This window comes from Misgurnus anguillicaudatus, chromosome 17, assembly GCF_027580225.2.
Source record: "Misgurnus anguillicaudatus chromosome 17, ASM2758022v2, whole genome shotgun sequence".
Lineage (NCBI taxonomy): Eukaryota > Metazoa > Chordata > Actinopteri > Cypriniformes > Cobitidae > Misgurnus > Misgurnus anguillicaudatus.
In genome coordinates, this window is record NC_073353.2 from 13,089,926 (window position 1) to 13,108,783 (window position 18,858).

At 37.8% G+C, this 18,858-nt stretch overlaps 1 protein-coding gene across 1 annotated transcript; it reads left to right on the forward strand.

The window, feature by feature from the left end:
• Window positions 1-14,605: 14,605 nt before the first annotated feature.
• LOC129441604 (uncharacterized) lies at window positions 14,606-18,530 on the forward strand. Its single transcript, XM_073854986.1, has 3 exons — window positions 14,606-15,114; window positions 15,413-15,592; window positions 15,678-18,530. The coding sequence occupies exon 3, from the start codon at window positions 16,551-16,553 to the stop codon at window positions 18,528-18,530; it is 1,980 nt and encodes a 659-aa protein (XP_073711087.1). The 5' UTR covers window positions 14,606-15,114; window positions 15,413-15,592; window positions 15,678-16,550.
• Window positions 18,531-18,858: the final 328 nt, after the last annotated feature.

Below are 18,858 nucleotides of genomic sequence, written 5' to 3' on the forward strand. Positions count from 1 at the left end.
CATGAAAATACCGCATGCTCATGTGAAACTTTCGCGCGCTCATGCGAGACTTTCACATGCGCACATGAAACTTTCGCATACCCACATGAAACTACCGCGTTTAGTTTCACGTGCGCACTTGAAACTTTCGCTTTCATGTGCACACGCCTAGTTTCACGTGCGCGTGCGAAAGTTTCACGTGAGTGCTCGAAACTAAACTTACAAAAAAATTCTGCACAGGAAGGTTTCGCGTGAGCACATGAAACTAAACTTTAGATTTTTTTAAATCCAATGTCACCTTAGGGGCTGGGTATGTAATTAATACATTTCCAGAAACTTTCCATGGGAACTTCCAAAATGGAAACTTAACAGGAATTTATGGGAATTATTTGGAAATTCAGGGAAATTAATATAAACTACATAATATAGCCTACAAACATAAATAAACATTTCTTGACTAATTTAATTGTAAGTAGAACTTTAATTCATTATTTCATTGAGTAACACAAAAGCATAATAAACATTATTATAGCTATAATATAGTGCTAGCTTACATTTAGATATCTGATTTGCTGGCTAGCTAGCTAGCTACTGCATAAACACATTTTGGTATTTGCTAGTTAAACTGTTAAATGGAGCAACTGTGGCTTCTATAGTAGTCAGGGTGTGGAAAATGGATTGACATCCCCCTTAAGTGATATTTGACTGCTTTTATTTCAGGGGTGTGGGGGGAGGGTTCATTTTTAGACACTACTTTTTTATTATCTCACCGAAATGTTTTTCTCAGACAGTATATTTGTCTTCACAGTGGTACCGTGTTGTTGCACACTAGCTTACACACAGCACAAGAAAGTTTTAAACAAATTTCCTAAAACAATATTATCTGTGCATGAAATGGAAAAATGCAAGTACATGCAGGGGGTTGTGGCCTAAATGGTCCTTCAGTAAGCAGCGTGCAGTGTGCATGTGACTGAAGAAAGTGCAGGGTAGAAATTCAACTGAAATTGCATTAAATCTTGTTGTTTTAAACAAAAATTATGCAGCAATATTTTTTACTATATTTAAGTTCCATGTTAGATGCAACTCTGCATTTTATTCAAATTTTCCGTTTATTCTCATTAATTCCCATATATTCCCGTTAATTCCCATGAAAGTTTCCACCCATGAAAACTCCTGGAATTTTGCAACCTCATGACCCAAGAAGCCAGGGTCCACGGTTTTAACACACTTCATTAGTACTGCAGTCACCTTTTCACCATCACTCTTCCTGTATAACCTCTTATCCTAAGAAAAACAGAATAAACTCAAGACCTCCCACAACACCCTCACTCAGTACAGGCTTCAGTTCATCTCAGCCCCTGAAGTGTTCTCTGACAGGGCTGAGGTGTGAATTGAAACAGATGCTCAGGTGTCCCACGGCCCTCTCAGCAGACGATTTGAGTTGACAGAGAGTTTTCTAATTCATTGGCTGATTTATTTATACATGAGTGTAGGATTGGGGCTTGCTGGATGGGGAAGACTGCTGAGACTATGAAGGCTGGAAGTGATAAAGTGTTTCTGATGAGCTTTGGGAGCTATTAGGTAGGAGATATTCTGTGAATGTATGAGAGATGTAAAATGAACACACATTTACATATGAACATTCATACACATGTTTACATACATGCACACACAACACAAGTTTGTTGTTATATGTTGTTACATTTCCCCCTTGACCTAAATTATTGACTTGAAATAACCATTAGAATTTAAATAGGCTATTTCAATCATTCCATAGCACATGTACCGAGCCCCTAAGGTGACATTGGAGTAAAAAAAAATCTAAAGTTTAGTTTCATGTGCTCAGGTGAAACTTTTATGTGCTCACGTGAAACCTTCATGTGCAGATTTTTTTTAAGTTTAGTTTTGCGTGCTCACGTGAAAGTTTCGTGCGGGCACGTGAAACTATCACGTGTGTACGTGAAAGCGAAAGTTTATTTAATTTTTGTTCCATGTCCCCTTTTTTTGGCTCCGTAAATATGCATCTTCGACGTCAAAAACATTTATCTTTCATCTATTTATAAGTTTCAATTAGTAGTATTTTTAGTAGTGTTAATTGGTCCTTCATCTGGTCAAGTTTGCTGATATATGTTGTGTAATGGTCACATGACATGCAGATTAAACAAAAAATATATTTTTGTTATTAAGTTTTTTATTTAGATTTTGTAATATTAATAACAATTTGATTAATTTTATGACTTAATTGTAATTAATTATTTGATTTGCAAACTTACAAACTTTCTGCAATTCCATTTTTCGCAAACTCCAGTTTGGGAAACCCTGGCATAGATGAATATGAATCCCCCTCCTCGCCACACACACACATTTCTAGCCTTATATTCACAAACAAAAATATGCAAAAATATTAAATGAAATTATATCATGATAATATGATATATTCAAGTATCTCTTATCTAGCAATGGATCACCTTTGACTTTAAACAATTTAAACAAATTCCTTACTTATTTCGTCCATTCACCTATTTCTCATATTACATGATGCGGTACATTACGCTATGCTACGATGTAATACAATATTTACATTGTATATTTAGTATATGTACAATAACAACATTTACTAATTTTCATATATAAATTAATATTACAAATTAATGTTTTTATCTTAATAGGGGTTGTGCAGACTGTGTGTGTGTGTGTGTGTGTGTGTGTGTGTGTGTGTGTGTGTGTGTGTGTGTGTGTGTGTGTGTGTGAGGAAATGAAAGTGAGAGTCTGGAAACATGTTTGTGTACAATATGAGTGGGAGGAAACAGCTGTCGCAGACAATCTCTGTCAGACTCCTCTTCTGTAAGAGCTAAATTTAGCTTGTCCCACATGGACGCTCCTGAGACACCTCCATACCAGAGCACTCAAAACTCACGCATCCAGTAGATGGTTCAGAAGTTTAGCTTTAACATTCAGCTCTGGTCATATATTACTGTATACATTAGTCAATTCATACACTATACCGCTGCTAATGCACTATGCATGCTCTTTATTTGTGTAAGGTGAAGTGTGCGAACATCCTCTCCGTCTTCCATTGGTTGGCCAAACAGATATGCCTGGCCCAAGCTTTCATCATTGACTATAGGCTATGCTTTAATGGATGATCAAATCAATGTATAAATAGCTTACTAATAGTTGCCTATTTAGATTAAAATTGGATGTATGGGATTTATTTGATCCACACAGCATTATAATTATAGGGTTATTGATGTCGAGTTCTCATGAACAATGTATAAATTGGCCTGCAAATGATACTTACGTGCTGCTTCATACACCAAGGATGTTGCTGATATTGATATTAAATATTAACAAGGTAACAGAAATCTATTTTTGTACTACACTTGAATCAATAGGCTTTGTACATTTATTTTTGCATTCATTATTTGACTTTTATTCAGAATTATTTAACAATGCATAGCATAAAGAAAAAAATTGTGTAGCTGTTATTACAGAAACATCTAAACTCATAATAAGATCTTATCTGTTTAGTAACTATAGTGATTTCAATAGTGATATAACAGAATGAAACAGTCCATGTTAAAGCTAATATGAAGAGTTTGGCTTCAAAACGCAATAAATCCATTTTGACAAATTTCGGTAAAAACATGTTTTCTATACCAAGAAAGTGACAAGATGAAAAACACTATTTTCTGTAACAAACTTTCACATAGCATCTTTAGGTTATAAAAACATAAAAATTCAAATCCATAACTTGATTTTCAAAGATTTATTATAAAAACGAATTTTTTTCCCCACAAAATGCAAGTTTTTTCAAATGCTATAAATCTATTTAATCAATGTATAAATGTGCATTCATCTTTGCCATGATATATTCATTTAGTTGAACAGTGGAATACACTGATAAAAAATAAGCATTAATGGCATTAATCAAAACACTTACTTTGTCATATTAAGATCACTGTCATTGCTGTGGTTATACTTGACGCCGTCGCTTTACATTTTTCAAAGCGATTCGCTGTAAAATGTTTTGGTCCTGCTCAATTTTCGTTGACTTTGAGTAAAATAATGTAAAGTTTTTTATAAGATCCCCTGTGGTCAATGTGTTAGCATCACATAAACTTCACAGATGCTGTCGGGAGAGCAAGCACCCGTCTCCCAATGGCGTCTCGCGTAAGTTATTGATGTTGATGACTTTCAATCTTTCCCATAACAGAAAACAACCACAGGATTATCAATGCCAATAATGTATTATTTTGCTTTTGTTTGTTTGTTGATCATGAAGTACAAAGTAGATGAGAAAAACTAAGATTCCGTGTACTTAATGCGCCGCCATTGTTTGTTTACATTGCGTGGAATGTTGCGCTGTAATATGTGGAGCGGATTTATTGCGTTCTGTAGAAAAGGAGGAGTGGCGTATATTAGAGGTCTTCTCAGGTCCAAAGAAATGTACCCGACCCGAAATGACCCGAATCACTTCAGACCCGAACCCGACGTGCATAAATAAAAAAATTTTAAAGAAAGACCCGACCCGAGACAAACCCGAGAAAATTAGACCCGAGTCCGACCCGAACTAGTGAAATTTTTTTTTAACCCGACTGGAACCGAATGTAAACGGCACTGACGTGTGTGCATTCTGCAGTCCCATGTGCAGCAGTCAGACAGAAAGAAACTCCGGTGGCCTTGCAACCAATTTGGCGAGCTGCTCCATTCGTTTTACTTTGTTATCTGACGACGACACCAACGTAACCGCTAAAATGTACATTTATACATTTTCGGATCTAAGTGTACCCGTGAAGACATCTAGCGTATATCACCTTTTGGGAAAAAAGGAAGAAAAGATGACAGAATAACACTGCGGATATTGGATTTTGCGTCAAATTAAGAATTTACTTATAAATACTGACCTGATATAATACTGATTTTGGCATTAACTCATTTTTTTTTTTTCAAAAATGGCGTTTATCGCGTTTTGGAACCAATCTCTTCATATATTGCTTGATGGAAAACAGTATATTGCAGCTATATTATTAGATTAATATCTGCAACTTTTTATTGGACATTTGTGTCTTTACTCATTTATGATGTCAATAAGCCTTTATAAGCCATAAAAATCAATAAAATGGAAAATCATTACCACAAAACCCCGAATTGATTCATATATCATTTTCTGCTATAATAAACAAAGGTTGTAAATTATGTAATGCAGAGGTGTTTGTTCTTGCTTTGTCGCAGGTACAGCTATACAAAGTGTGACAGAGGACATGTTGAGGCAGGGAATAGCATCAAACACCCTGTCAAATACAGAGAGATGCTGCTATAGATAGAGAGCTGGAGTGCAGGGAGGGGGTGAGTAGAGGGTCTGCTATTGTTTTACACATCACAAAAATATAACAGTCCCCAGGGCTTGAAACCTTAGAGATTCAAAAAAAGGTGGAGGAACCTACTTGGTTTCTCATCCTCGGGCTGTGCAGAAGGAGATATTTCAATTGGCTTGTTTGTGGTAATAACAAAGCTATATGGGTCTTGTAAATTCTTTAAGATGCTACAAGGAGTTTATGAGGTTAGCGGGAGGATTTTAGCTTCTGGGCAGAAAATGTACTAGTGCTAGACTGAGTATTAAAGTTAAGACTGTGTGGTTTTCTGGAAATCTGTATTGAAATTTTTATTTTGTTTATAATCGTGTACGTGATTGTTATTGTTTTCTGGGGTTGCTGCAGGATTTGCATTGAAGTCGTGGCACTTGACCTTGATTTTTGCATTTGGTTTTTGGATGTCTACCTGTTATATTTATTTATTCTTAAAGCCATTCCAGCTTAGTATATTATGGAAAGAACCAGTTAATCTATACAAAAGGTAATTCATACACTAGTTGGGATATCCCCAATTTAAGGAGCTCAGCTGCAAAAGACGCTAAACTTCCCTCAAGAATGAGATAATGATATTGACCGAATGCTCTCGGCACATACAGTATTATATGTCCATCAAATACCTAAGCTTCAAATCTCAGCCTCAGGGCATACTGCTTTGTTGGCAGACGGTGGATCACATTCAAACTTGGGTCCCTTGTGAGTACTTAGACCTGAATAAAGCCCGAATGTGGCAGCCGCATCCATCGCAGCTCTCCCTAAGGTGTGGATCAGTTTCTTAATTGTTACATTTTGACTTTCATTATTTGCAATGCTACTAGTTGGATCTTTAGTGATGTTGCAACTGGTTATTATGTCTTGTCCAAAAAGTGGATAGAAGTGGATGTTCGGCCAAAATAAAGCTTGCGTGCACTTGCAGCAAAAGATGTAAATACCAATTAAATGACTAAAGTGACATTTGTTAAAATAAGGCATTTCAGTTACTAACTAATAACATTTTCATTAAAATAACAAAAGCTTCAGTCTCCTACTGACCACAGGTTTGCAAACGTGAATGTGGGTAGGAGGATGCAGAACCAGTGGTTGTTCTGCACGCACGTATCTGTATACGTGATGTGGACAGTGACTGGTTACTGCATATGTAAATAAGATGGGAGATGTTTTTGATACAAATCAAGTCTATTAGTCCTACACAAGGCAATGATCTGGGATGTCTAGGTGAAGTTTTGACACTTTTATTTTGAATACTCTTTTTACGATGACCTAATGCAATAATTTTACGTGGAAATTGATGAGGCATTTTTTTAAAACTTGCTAAATATATCCCAAAACTATATATTTCTCTATATTTCTGTAATTTTGTCTATATTCTAAGCACACTTATATATTTCCATGTTCCTAAAAGTATATGGTGAAATGGTTTTATAAGGTTTTATGGTTTTTATATATCTTCACTAGACATACTAGTGTAGGACTAGTCCACTTGATTTGTATCAAAAACATCTCCCATCTTATTTACATATGCAGTAACCAGTCAATGTCCACATCACGTTTACAGATACGTGCCTGCAGAACAACCACCCTCCCCACATTCACTTTTGCAAACCTGCGGTCAGTAGGAGACTGAAGCTTTTGTGGTGTCAGCACAAACAGGCATACAATCACATCTGCTGACTTTTAATTTCACTACAAGTATATGTCTATAATGTATCACTGGAGCAGTGGTGGATCTCTTTTTTGGGGGGGGTGGCCTTCTGTCAAACTGCCAACATGTAGGAGCGGTTTCCCGGACAGGGATTAGACTAGTCCTTGACTAAAATAAATCTAAGAACTTGCACTGACATATCTTCAAATACATCAGTGCCCTTTGTTTTGCCTGGTAATGTTTTTAGTAAGGCATGTTTGTTAAAACTAATTCAATTTCCTAATTAAAGTCCTGGCTTAAGATAATCCCTGTCCGGGAAACCACCCCTTAGTGTTCCTGTATGCACTATGTCAGCAACAGACCTGCTATTAATATGTCACAAAAAAAAACACTTGTGTCTCATTGTGGCTCACTTACTTTTCTTTTATACAGATTTACTTACAGACTTGATTCGATAAATCGCTTAAGGGCTCGTTATAGTTGTCTGTACGTCCTTCGGCGTAGCCAAGACGGCTTAGGCTGCTCATCAGTTTTCATATATAGTACTGCGTCGTCATCCGTGTCGACATGCAAACACACACGCAGAACCCAAGTAGAACTGACGCGCTGTTCAAATTTTGGCGAGGTGCATGTCAGGCTACGCAGAGCTATGCACAGGCTACGGATAACCTACAGCGTAGCTACGGCATAGACCTTACGCATGACTAACACGGGCTTTATGGTGCTGATTTCCTAATTTGTGAGTGACTTTGCATGAAACATTTAAATGTAAATGAGCTCAGATGCAAAATGTAAACCAGTGTTTCTCAACCAGGTGGCCACAACATATTTTCAAGAGGGCCTTATATGACTTCGAAATAAGACCAAAAAAGGCATTAAAATAAGATAGAACAACCAAATATCTATATTTCTTATTGTTTGGTTATTTTTGTAATGACTACATCTGTGTAGTCATGCCAATCTCTAAAACATTTTATTGGGTAGAGTGTTACGTGCTCTGTTGTTTGTTGGTTTTATGTGTTCTCTCTCTCTTCTCCGCTGTCTGTCTTCTCAGATCCCGGCCATTGGACACCTTTCCTGTCAATCTTAATTATCTTGTGTGACGTCACTCGTTGTTCCACCAATCAACACCCGATCCTGCCTATTTAAACCCACCGCTGTTCATTCATGCCAGTACGCTGGTTACTGTTAGTGATACTGTTAAATCATTTTGCTGTGTTGTTTCTCGTTTGTGTGTTAGACTGTTCGTTCCCAGTTTGTTAGTCACTCGTTTATGCGTCTGTACGTTAGTGTTCATTCGCTCTGTTATGTGTGACTTTGTTAATATTGGGAAAAGCGGACAGGTAAGTACCTCACGTGACACTAGAGACCTTAGAGACACTAGATTAGGAGCGTGTGCCACCCTTTGTACATTTTGTATTTGGGTAGGTAGTTTAGGTTAGTTAGGGCGATGTGTGACGCTGAAGACTTATCTTATTACCTTTTTCTTTGTTGCGTAGGTAAGAGGGTCAAACTTTAGCTAGGACGGTTTCGTTTTGTTTATTTCTTTGTTTTGGCACCGCTCGTGCCCCTTTCCCTTTTGCGTCTTTGTTATTTGTTTCTTGTAAATATTGTGAATATTATCACCTTTTACCACCTTGTCACACCACTCAACACCTTTTGTATATTAATAAATTGCACAGTTTTTGCCCACTATTTTTGTTGTCTCTGTAGTTGTTGGCTCCCATACACACACCAAAATAAAACTATAATCATTTCATTTCAATCGTTTTTATATATCTTCACTAGACATACCAGATCATTGCCTAGTGTAGGACTAGTCCACTTGATTTGTATCAAAAACATCTCCCATCTTATTTACATATGCAGTAACCAGTCAATGTCCACATCACGTTTACAGATACGTGCCTGCAGAACAACCACCCTCCCAACATTCACTTTTATAAACCTGCGGTCAGTAGGAGACTGAAGCTTTTGTGGTGTCAGCACAAACAGGCATACAATCACATCTGCTGACTTTTAATTTCACTACAAGTATATGTCTATAATGTATCACTGGAGCAGTGGTGGATCTCTTTTTTGGGGGGGTGGCCTTCTGTCAAACTGCCAACATGTAGGAGTGGTTTCCCGGACAGGGATTAGACTAGTCCTTGACTAAAATAAATCTATGAACTTCCACTGACATATCTTAAAATACATCAGTGCCCTTTGTTTTGTTTTTAGTAAGGCATGTTTGTTAAACTAAAGTCCTGGTCCTGGCTTAAGATAATCCCTGTCCGGGAAACCACCCCTTAGTGTTCCTGTATGCACTATGTCAGCAACAGACCTGCTATTAATATGTCACAAAAAATAAATATAGGCTACTGTCCAAAATCAAAAAATATTTTTCTAAACAAAAGGTAACAAATAAAACATATACTCAAAAAATCAATAAAAAAATAAAAAAAATGAACTAAAAAACACAAACTTAGACCTAAATGTCATTTCATTGTGATTACAGTTCTGCCTTTTTGTGAATTCTTAATCCATAAAATACACACATTTATACTTTATCTTATACTGTATGCTATAAACATCAGTTGTTTCTATTTGCTTGACTGACAGTCACTGCAGCAATAGCACTACATGACGAATAATAGAAATTTCATTTTTAAATGAAAACGGCAAAAGTTAAGAAGTTTGCTTCCCTGGACAAGCAAGCAAGTACCGTAAAGCAATGCATGCAAGCAATCGAGGAAAAAAACAAAGCCACACACACCGTTAAGATCATCAGATCGCATACTTTGGATTTGGAAAATAAATAATTATTTAGTCTAAAGAAATAAGAAGTAAAATGATTTTAATAATTTGTGAAAAAATGAAAAATAATTTGTAACATTATTCCATTCTTTCCAACTAACACATAAACGGACAGTATCTGCTATTGTTATTTTTAGCACCTAAAATTCATGCTTGGGAGAAAACAAGCAGCTGTCAGTCCATTATTATATCGAGTGGCGATTGTGGTGGTGCAACAGGAAGTAAATATTCCCTATTTCCAGTCAAAGCCACCATATTGTGAAATAGGCCTATAAAAAACTCCTGCTTTTTTAATTTTGATTTGTCAACGTGTTGACACTGATGTGCGCTGTTAGATCGCTGCATTGTGACTGTGTGTTTTGAAAGAGTCAGCAACGGCAGCATTGAGTTACAAGTGGGTCCAAAGAAAAAAACAGTATTGTAATCATTATTATTATTTCACTATAACTTGCTTGCATAACAGAGAATTGGCCATTGCTCCAAATTACCATTTTGCCCCTTCATCCGTGTAAGCTCTGATATAAAAATTCTCACCGGCCCACATTTTTTTTTTAAATGGTCCAGCCCCTCTGGCATTTGCCAGATGGCCAATCTGTCCATGTGCAAAGACCTGAACCAGTGCTGACCTAAAGTGATGTGACCTGCTTTGCTGAATATGGAAGTTTTAGACAACATTGGCGTAGCAAGTGCACGAGAGGCTGTGACGGTTCTTTTGTAATGTTTGACATGGATTGCATCACAATTGTTAAACTTACTTCACCAATCCCTAAATATTTAACTGTTGCCCTACTTTGAGCCACCCCCGGACATTTGAGCACATTATTGTCCACTCCTATCCTCATCAAGGCTTTGGCAGTAAAGCAGTTCTCAATTCATGCATTCTTGTTATAATCACAAAAAAGTGCTGAATTAGATAGGTGTGTGTTGTGGAGTGTTAAAGGGTATCAGAGAGACACAGCAGGTGAGAGTTCACAGTAGATTTTATATCATTATCACCCACCACATTCCTTTAAAATAATAGATTTAAAAGGACATGTATTTTAATCAGAAACACTAAACACAGCTTACACTGTTGTTGTTATGAACCAAGATCTGTGATTAAATATTAAAACACTCATTAGGGGCTTGTGAAAATTAAATGTCACTGAATTACACGAATTATACAAAGCTACCAGAACCTGAGAATTAAGGAAATCTAGAAAAAAACATGATATTATCATAGTTTCAGTGGTTCAGGAATATTTTCACACTAGGAGATGTGCTAATAATTCCATTACACAAATAAAAAGAAAAATAAATGTTTAAATCTACTTAGTGTCCATAGACCCTTATACAGCAACGTGATCAAATAGTTGCGCACGCATTTTGGCAACAGAAGTGGTGTTGTTCCCCAGTGGTTAATGTGTCTAATGTAGAAACTCAGAATGTCTGGTTGTTGCGTTTATGGTTGCACTAATATTTGTATATTTTCATTATATGTTTTATATTTATATTATATATTTGGCCATCTGCTATTGTCTTCTATCCACTTCACCATTGTAGGCTACATGGATCTGGTAGCCCGATACCATTTGATAAAGTCAACTTTTTTAAATAACTTTCTGTGTATGTGTTGCTTAATCCACTTGCATAGCTTGACACGCTGCTGATTCTCGCCATACTTCCATTCCCAAAATAATTTATGTGACTTGAGGATATTTTACACAACTAGCAACATAATAATCTCTCTCTCTCTGTAAGGGTTTTGTCTTGTGTTTTCTTGTGTTTTGTACTTTTATTTTGACACCCTGTTCTGTTCTGACTTTTATTTTGAAATATCATCATGCCATGCTTTACTTCCCACTTCCTGTTTGTCTAGTATAAAGACACTTTCTTTGGATCATATCACTGCTGATTATTGCTTAGCCTGTCTGTATCCTAGTGCAGTGGTTCCCAAACTTTTTCAGCGTATGGCCCCCCTTGTGTATGGTGCATTCCTTCGCGGCCCCCCAAAGAAAATTTGTGACAAAAAACTGTTCTAAAACTCAACATTTTAATAAAAAAAAACATTAAATTAAGCAAATAACTAGTGCTATGGTTAGTAGCCTTATTTTTTAAAGTTTAATTACACAGAATTCATGATAAATTAATGTATTTCATAAAATGTCATAAAACTGGGGCCCCCCTGGCACCGTCTCGCGGCCCCCCTAGGGGCCCCGGCCCCCAGTTTGAAAACCACTGTCCTAGTGTTTACCTGTATTCTGTTTCATGTTCCGTGTTAACCTGTTTTTGACCCGTGCCTGTTGATTTGGACATTGATTGTTTTCTGCCTGCCCAGACCCTTTGCCTGTTTATTGGATTCCGTTTTGGATTGCCCCTTACTGGATGTATTTGCCTGCCCTTTTTGGGATTTACTTTAATAAACCTCTTTTGCACATGGATTCAACTCTCCATTGCTTTCTTTAAAGCACCTACGTTACACTCTCTCGCGTTCTCTCTCATTTTTTTTTAAATATTTGCTCAGGTGATTCTGTTCTGAATATTTTACGTAAAAAGGCATCAAAATCTGACTGATGACACAAACATAATTCTGAAGATGACATTTGCTGACGTTTGTCTGAGAGATTAAAATCTCCTAATGATGTTTTACGTCAACCACTCATCTCGATTTATGCTTCCTGATTTAACCTTTGCCTACTTATGTGTCTCTCAGTCTAATCCAAATGTTAAGCTATAGTAGGAACAATGTTGAGTGGTTTCTCTAATGCTTTTGTTCGTAAGGCACAAAGCCTTACACAGCTTAGATATATCCAGGCTGAAAACTATTGGCTGATCAAACAACAATATTAAAGGATAAATGATTTTAGCTCTATAAAAAAGATAAACTAATCAACGGCTTATATGAGACAATGTTTGACTAGCCATGAAACTTTAAGAAAGCCCTTAGGGCCTTCATTTCTCTTTCTTGTACTTTTTTCTTTGATTTGTTAAGTGTATATTATGAATGTCACACTAGACCACTAGTCCATTCAGAAGGACAACACAAGCACATAGAAATGTTGTCTTTATTTGCTCCATACCAAACTATTCAAAGAAAACAAAACTCTAAGCTACACTGTCAGATAAAAATGGTCAAAATCTGAACCCTATGCTGTCACTGGAGCAGTACCCTTTAAATAGTTTCTAATACCACCGCCGGGGCGGCAGTGGTTTATGTAGGTTGTCTACAAATCGGAAAGTTGGTGGTTGAATCCCCGGCTCCACCTAACCAAGTGTCGAGGTGTCCTTGAGCAAGACACCTAACCCCAGCTGCTCCCGACGAGCTGGATGGCGCCTTGCATGGCTGACACCGCCGTCGGTGTATGAATGCGTGAATGTGAGGCAAAATGTAAAGCGCTTTGGACGGCCCTTGGTCTGATGTGATCCTGGATCAACATTTTTTGTTGATCCTGGATCAATCTTTTAATCAAAGATACCCCAACCTACCTTTCACTCAAACCCTAACCATTTAAAACCCTCAAATTGGTGTGAAATAATAGTTTGAGGAGTATTTCCTAACCCAATCCTAAACCTAAACCTAACATATAGACTAATCCTAATCCTGCAATCTGATTGGTTAATGAAAATGTTTATCCAGGACCAACAATGGTGTTGATCCAGGATCACATCCTACTTGCTGAAATCACGTTCACCATGAAGGCGCTATATAAGTGCAGTCCATTTACCATAATACATATAATTAGGTACAGACACGTATTCATTTGGTACCAAGTACCTAATGTGTATCTTTGAGGTACTGATATGCACTCTGGTATGCTCTGAGGTGCTAATATGAACTCTTTAGGTGCAAAGCTGTAATTTTTGAAAGGGTTAGGTGACAGCTGGAGTGCATATTTTGACTATTTGACTTCTGACAGTGTACATTGTTTGAATCTACACACAAACATTGTCATCAATAACAAATTATCTAATGAAAGTTTAATTGATTTTAATCCGAAATTCACATAAATACCATTTGTTAGTTTTCAATTATTGAAACAATAGATAAACTGTTCAACAAAGCAATTAAGTGTGACACTTTCTGCTTGCCAGATGTTATTGTTATCTAATCCAATAAAACATTTAAATAGCTTGTTTGCACATGATGTCACGTCAATGCCATAATGTGGAGGGCAGGAAGTGATTTTCTACAGGGACAGCACTATCACAAACTCAAAATGCCTATGTTTTGTATCTTTTAGTTGCTCAAAAATTTATCAAACCATGAAACCAGAAGGAGCTACAATCTACTCCTAATCTACTAAAAATGCTGAAAAAGTGGCTTGTAAACCTACGTCTGTTTGGGAGGAGTTGAGTTTTAAGATATGATATAATACACAAGCATTTAGATTAAAGATATATTTTTAAGTAACAAATAATTGATGACGGGCCGTTGAATTATTAGAAAATAATGCACACCTGCTTCGAGTCGTGCCACATTACCACCTTGGGTGTGCATTATTTTCGAATGATTCAACGGCCCGTCGTCAATTATTCCTTACATATTATAATCAACACCACATTAACACTTAATAGTTACACAAAATACTGGTGAAGGTAAATAACTATTAAATGCAATTGCAATACGCTGGCAAACTCCAAACATGTTTCGTGTTGATCAATAACTTTAGTGGCGTTTTGGCAGATCTTTAAGAGTGGTTAACTTAAAGGAATAGTCTACTCATTTTCAATATTAAAATATGTTATTACCTTAACTAAGAATTGTTGATACATCCCTCTATCATCTGTGTGCGTGTACGTAAGCGCTGGAGCGCGCTGCGACGCTTCGTTAGTGTAACCCGGGTAATCCAGTTACTAGTTAAGATTAAGAATTATAAAATAATAATAAAGTGAAATATAATAAAGTAATTAAGTGAAGAAAAGTGAGAAAAGTAAGAAAGGAGGAAAGTTCTAGAAGGAAAACTGTTTTGCCCAATCACAGCCCTTATTTCAGTGACTGACTCTCCAAAGAGCCAATGTTAGCAGCACTTTCATAAGCCCCGCCCACAACCTGCAGTGGCGCTGCTAGACTGTCAGTTTGAAAGACAGAGTGGGAGAGTGAAACGGAGCAGCTACACAGAGCGATATTCAGAGATCCTCTATAAGAAAGTTTTAAAATAGATCGCGAATAACTTTGGATGCAGTAAATAGTCATATTTCTGAACGGATTCGATTACGTGAAGTTGTCATTGGAGTGAGAGGACGACAAAGCAAAGATTTGTGAACTGAAAGTGGATGAAATCCAACGGAGAATTGGAGTGTTGCAAATGAGCTTATTTGAATATATATGAAGTTATTGCCTTGGTGAGTCACATTTTACGTAATACATTATCTGAGAAAAGTGTCATTAACTAAATAAGCTATTGATATACAGTGTTTACATGGGCCACGTGAGCACAGCGTGAGCTGTAGTATTAGCATGAGGGCTAAAGCTAATTTCACGTGTAAAGATGCTGATGAAATGTGATTGTGAAATTTATGTTTATAAGTTCAATAAGTGTTGAAACATGATTTAATATCTTAATCGAAGTGTATACATGATATTTGCTGTTAAAAAGTTGAAATTGATATTGATTATCTTTCTGCCTTGTATTTCTTCAAGGCTGGGTTTTTGTTTTGTCTATGATTTATTCTACGTGATTTCCTGTGAGAGATTCCTGTTTTGTGCCATATTTAATCCTTCTGGAGAGGAATCTGTGTATCTGACGTGATTAAATATGCACAATGGCGAGCCATCAACGAACCTGTTTCCACTTTGAACTGTGCTAAGATTCACCAACTGGTAGGAAATTTCCAATTTTTTTCTTGCTTTTGGACACAAAAGACTCTCGTTCGTTGAACTCTTAATATTTTTCTTCTACCAAAAGGAGAGATTGCCTTTTGAACTTGAGCTCATTGAGAGAGTTTAATAACTCTTGTTACTGAACTGAATCATTTGATCAACGAACTGTGTTCAACTGAGTTGTTTGACCTTTATTGGAACTGAACTGAATCATTTGATTCACGAACTGTGTTCAACTGAGTCGTTTGATCATTATTCGAACTGAATTGAATCAATTTGATGCATTTGTGTATTTTCAGCTCATATTGTTGAGTATTCTGTTGAGTTTGAAAAGAAAAGTGATCTGTTCTGAGAAATTTGAATCACATTCAGTGTTCTGAGTTAAATTGAATGTCATTTCAATATTTTTTGGGGTTTTATTGAATGTAATATTTTGCTGAAGGTCATATTATTTGTAAAATACTTTCCCTGAAGTGAAAGAAAAACACACTACTGTTTTATTTTGAGAGTTTTATTTATTTTTATATTTTGTGAAGAGTGTGAAACTTCAAATTGAATTGAATCTGTCAAACTGTTGAATTCTTGATCCTATAAGAAATGAAAGAAGATTGTTAATTGTTGATCTTCACTGTTAACAACTGAGTCTATATCTGTGAATTATTCATTGAAACAAATAACAAAATAGAAATTTTCTACAATAATACAATTCACTGAATCAGAACAAAACTTTGTCAGTCACTTACTCACCTGCTGTACTGCCTCCACTCTCCAGTAGACGTTCCTTGCTTCTGATATTCATTGGCCCAGACTGAAAATTATTACTATCTGTAGCGCAATCAGTTACGTTGCACGTTACATGTTACAACTTTGGCGAGCCAGCCAGGAGAGAGGACGCAGCAGAAATTAAGGTGAATAACCACTGAGATAGACGTATAGTGAATCAGAAAAACAGACAAAAATGGATGTTGTAGGACGAGAAAATGTCAATGTGCAAAATGCAGTCATCGTTAGTGGAGTAACACTGACTGAAGAGGACCAAGTTCTAGAAACATACCTTTCAAGATTTGGCTCTGTGCGACGCAATCTGCTAATTGATGATCCACAGTCAGAATTTCATCGCAATGCAATAGTAGAGTTCACACACAGGTCAGCCATGAGCAATCTCGAGCCCCAGCTGCCTCTAACCTTAGTGAGCCCCACTAATACAGACATTGTGTTCCGTGTGCGAGCCCTGGGTATGGTGCACACCCCCACCATTAGTACTGCCACTGTTGAGTGCTTGGAGAAACTACAGACAATAGCAAACGCCAACGGAGAGACTTTACAAAATGTCCTCCAACGAGAGTTGATGAAGGTTGGTGGGGCGAAAACTCCAGTTGACGTGCCACAAGAGACAAATCCCTTGACAAGCGCTACTAGCAGCCCCTCACGGTTGGAAGGATTCAAGTCACCCTCTGTCTTGAGATTGGAACCCGAAAACCCAGCCGCAACACAAAAATTAACCACAGAACGGGTAGCCCATCCCCCGTTAGAAAATCCACCCTTTCAAGAAATTCAACGTAGAGGATCACAAAACCTGGCCTCGGAGCAACGTAGTAGTGGGAACCGCAGTCCCTCCGTCACAGTGACATCCCATCCCTCACTCACAATGGACATGATTGACCCTCCCAGTGTGCAGAAGGTGGTTGTAGAACATATTGTTAGAACCAATGATGGAGCCCCATTGCACCAGGCCTCTTTCCGCCTCAGATCATTCTCAGGAAAAATCCCCAGGCCCATTAATGAGCCAGATTTTGATACTTGGCGTGCAAGCGTGGACTTCCTGTTGACAGATCCCTCATTCTCTGATCTACATCGAACAAGAAAAATTCTTGACAGCCTTCTCCCACCAGCCGCAGATATTGTTAAACATGTGTCCCCTAACAGCTTACCTGCAGTGTATTTGAAGTTGCTGGAGTCTGTGTATTGCTCTGTGGAAGATGGAGATGAGCTGCTAGCTAAGTTTATGGGTGCCCTCCAAAATCCGGGTGAGAAGCCTTCAACTTATCTACATAGGTTACAAGTTCTTCTGAGTACAACCATTAGACGAGGAGGCATATCTGAAAGTGAGAGAGACCGCTGTCTGCTGAAGCAATTTTGTCGCGGCTGTTGGGACAACAGTCTCATTGCAGATCTCCAGCTAGAGAGGAAGAAAACAGACCCTCCTTCCTTTGCAGAACTAGTGGTGCTTATACGCACAGAAGAGGACAAACATGCCTCTAAAGAAGAGAGGATGAGGAAGCACTTGGGGCTAAGCAAGCATTGTCCTGCTACTTCGAAAATCAGACCATCGACACATCAGATATCTGCATACCCATGCGACACACAGGATAATGATTCTACTGATGTAAGTTTACAGCAAGTTTGCGCACTACAATCTCAAGCTGTTCCTGTGCAAAAACCCTCAGGTCATCAAAACAAAGCCGCCTCATCAAAATCCAATGAAGTGAGTGAGCTGAAAAGGGTTGTAGCAGAGTTGCAAGCACAAGTCACTGCCTTGAACACCGCAATTATTTCAAAAGAAAGTAAAGATGAGAAAGCAATTGAAATTTCTGACCTTAAAAGACAGATTGCTGCTTTGAGAGTTCAAGTCCCTACCTATGAAGTTCACAAAGAGCACCCTGAGAGATTTTTGCAGTCTAGAGGTCAGGTCAGGCGCAAGATACCAGAACAAGGTGCAACAGAGTGGGCAACCCATGACAAGATGCCTGAAAGCAGACCCCGTCCTGAGTACTGTTTTAGATGTGCGGAAAATGGTCATCTTGCCCGTGACTGTAATAATGCTCCTGATCCTGCTAAAGTTGCAGAAAAGAGACGCAAGCTAAGAGAACAACAAGCCCTGTGGGATTCCCAACACGAGGCCCTACAAAAATCTTTAAACTGGGAACCGTCTCTGTAGAGGGGCATACAGAGACTAGGCGAGACAAAGGCCCTAAGAAACCTACTTACTCTTTTAACCAAAACGCATGCAGCCAAACACCCTTGAATAACTTACCTAGAGGTCTAGTTGGAATAAAGTGTACTGCAGAGGTCACTGTTGGTGGGGAAAAAGTTTCATGTCTTCTAGATACGGGATCCCAAGTCACCACAATTCCCTGGTCATTTTATGAAGAACACTTGTCTGATTGTCCCCTGAAGTCACTGGATGACTTACTGGAAGTGGAAGGGGCAAATGGGCAAACTGTGCCTTACCTTGGTTATGTGGAGTTGACCTTGAAATTTCCAGC